Here is a 2,939-nt window from a genome sequence, read left to right as displayed (position 1 = left end):
TTTCAGACCATAGAGTGACTTACGTAATCAACATACAAGGCTACTAAACTCCCTCTGAGCAACAACATTAGGTGGTTGCTCCATATAGACTTCTTCACAATACAGCGAACATTGTAAGTGCTCAAAATCTAGTATAAAGTACATGGTTCATGTTGGAATCAATAGACAGTCGATATTAAACAAGTCACCGAAAAAACTGGCCAGAACATGCTCATATGCCGGAGTATTAGATTTGATAGCTAAAAGTAGTCACAATCTAAAAAATAAAATTATATGGGTAGGGTCAGAATGATGTCACAACCCAACTAGAAAATAGAAATAATATAGGATAGTTCGAATTGATGGAACGACCCTATTGAAAAAGAGAAATAATATGGGTAGGGTTGGAATGATGGCACAACCCTACGCAAATCAGATTTGAGGAGTCACCGTAAAGACGAATGGAACTATGCAAATCAAATATGAGAAGTCACTGAAAAGACACATGATGCTATGCAACTCAGATATGAGAAAATAGTTCGGAAAAATCCACGGTACTACACAAATTAAATATGAAAAGTAGTCCGGAGAGATGCACGGTGCTACGCAAATCAGATATGCAAAAAAAGGTAGTCACCTGAAGAATGTCACGGTGCTACACAAATTATATATGAAAAAGTAGTCACTGGAATGATGGCACAGTGCTACACAAAAAAGTAGACACCAGAATGATGGCACGGTGCTACAAAAATTAGATATAAGAAAGTAGTCACCAGATAGATACACAGTGACCCAACTTTTGCTAACATAATCATTGGCCAGACGGGCAGCATAGTGTGCCACCCGCCGGCAGCGGAAGATCTTTAATTCTTTACCAAGTTCGTAGAGGCTCTGATACCATGTAAGAAATATAGGAAAAGAATATTATTGAATTGTTGTTGTGTCTACATTATTACATTGAGACCCTATTTATAGACCCTAGAATACAATCCTTTACCAAGTAGGATACTATTTAGTATTTCTATTTCTATTTCTATTCCTATTCCTATTCTAATAGGATTGTATAAACCTATTCCTATTCTTATAGGATTGTATAAACCTATTCCTATTCTAATAGGATTGTATAAACCTATTTATATTCTAACACCCAATACTTTACCCCTAAATGTACAGTAAACTGCTACTTCCAATCTGATGTCATACTTCCTCTCTTCCTATTTACTAGTTTACGATGTTCATTTAACGAGTGTACTACTATATCAGCGAAAGTAGCGGACCAAGGAGTTCTAATAAGGAGATTCAAACATATACAAAATTGCAACTTGAATTTGAATAGGTGATATCGAAAGCAATTTCTGAATCACCTTCGACATACCCTAGAATTTTCCCTTAATCAAGGTAATTCAAAAGCTTATATACTCTCCATGTCCCAATTTACATGGCACAATTGAAATTTCAAAATTCAAACTTACAAACTTTGACTGCGAATTATGGACATAAAAGCTGTAAATTTTTTAAAAATAAAATTTAAACATGTGAACATTAAATAAAGTGTACTATAAATACAATGATTAACAACTTTAAATATTTAAAAGGCATATAAACAAATTCCGATCAAAGAAGAATTTGGTTGATTATCAAAATCCCAAATGTGACACGTAAATTCGGACTGATATGCAAACAAAAACTCTTTCATCGTTTTTGCATGGTAAATTTTTTTAACAAATTCCTCCACACCGTACCAGTGGTGAAAAAACATCACATCAAAATCCAAACCTTGAAAGCAAAATCAACATGAACCATATGAAATGTGTATAAAAAAAAGATCATCATACACATCTTTTTGGCGAAGGGGATTCAATTGAACCCTCCTTCACCCCTAACCAGTGGTAAAACAAAACAAAACATCACATCAAAATCCAAACCTTAAGAGCAAATTCAACATGAATCAAATGAAATGTGTATAAAAAAGAGCATCATACGCATTTCTTTTTTATAAAGGGGGTTCAATTGAACCCTCCTCCCCCTAACCAGTGATGAAACAAAACATCACGTCAAAATCCAAACCTTGACAGTAAAATCAACATAAATAATATAAAATCTGTATAAAAACAGCATCATCCGCATTGGAATTCATAACCAAAAGAAAGGATAAACTTACAACTCGATCAGGAGAGGAAGGAGGGCCATCAAGTACACGAATCTTAGCCCCAGTTTCCTCACACATCTTCTTAACAAGTTCTCCTTTACGCCCAATAATACTTCCAACTTTGAGCACCGGTACAATCAATCTGAACACACAACTCCCAGGCCACCCAGGCCATTTTGGCTTCTCTATCGAAACCTCTGGTGCGATTTTCACTGAACCTGCGTCTGCTTCTTCTGGTTTCACTTGAGAATTTTCAAATTCATGCGTTACAAGAGAACCATTTTGGATTTGTTCGATGGAAGCCATTGATCGCCTCTGCTAAGAGTATTTTAGGGTTTTAGGTTAAGTTTTTGCAGTTGCGGGAAAAGAAGTGAGGAGAAGGAAGATAATTGAGGGTTTTATAGAGGTGGAGATTGTCACGTGTCTATGCATTTTTCCTTTTTTTAATATTGGGTTCAAAATAAAGATAAGATTAAGGTCTATATACATTTCACCATTTTTCGACATATAATTTCGCCATTTTCGGACCTCATAAGATCATATATATGTTATTGTTGTTATTGTCGTTGTCGTCATCATAGTAAATAACATAGATAAGCAATATTAAGAGGTTATTATGTGGGTTGGTCCATTCTTTGATTGCTCTGTTTTTCTCCAAAAACAGAAAGATGATTTCTTGACCTGCAGACACGAAAGGAATTTATCCAGGACGTAAAACAAATGGTGAAACGTATCCTTGTATCTCGTGTTTATGATATCTACATTTAACTGTGTGAGTGTGCTCCTAATTAATTCGGTATAATTTATCAAA

The 2,939-nt window shown here is 35.0% G+C and overlaps 1 protein-coding gene across 1 annotated transcript in view; it reads right to left on the bottom strand.

Annotated features, from left to right (window-relative positions):
* Positions 1-2,508, bottom strand: part of LOC125876503 (RNA-binding KH domain-containing protein PEPPER) — a 7,693-nt gene extending 5,185 nt beyond the window's left edge. Inside the window, exon 1 of the mRNA XM_049557700.1 lies at positions 2,141-2,508. Coding sequence (XP_049413657.1) covers positions 2,141-2,434 — 294 coding nt within the window. The 5' untranslated portion in view covers positions 2,435-2,508. The remainder of the gene's footprint in view (positions 1-2,140) is intronic.
* Positions 2,509-2,939: the final 431 nt, after the last annotated feature.

This window comes from Solanum stenotomum, chromosome 9 (genome assembly GCF_019186545.1).
Source record: "Solanum stenotomum isolate F172 chromosome 9, ASM1918654v1, whole genome shotgun sequence".
Classification (NCBI taxonomy): domain Eukaryota; kingdom Viridiplantae; phylum Streptophyta; class Magnoliopsida; order Solanales; family Solanaceae; genus Solanum; species Solanum stenotomum.
Note: the sequence above shows the minus strand (reverse complement) of the source record. Positions and strands in the feature narration are given on the sequence as shown.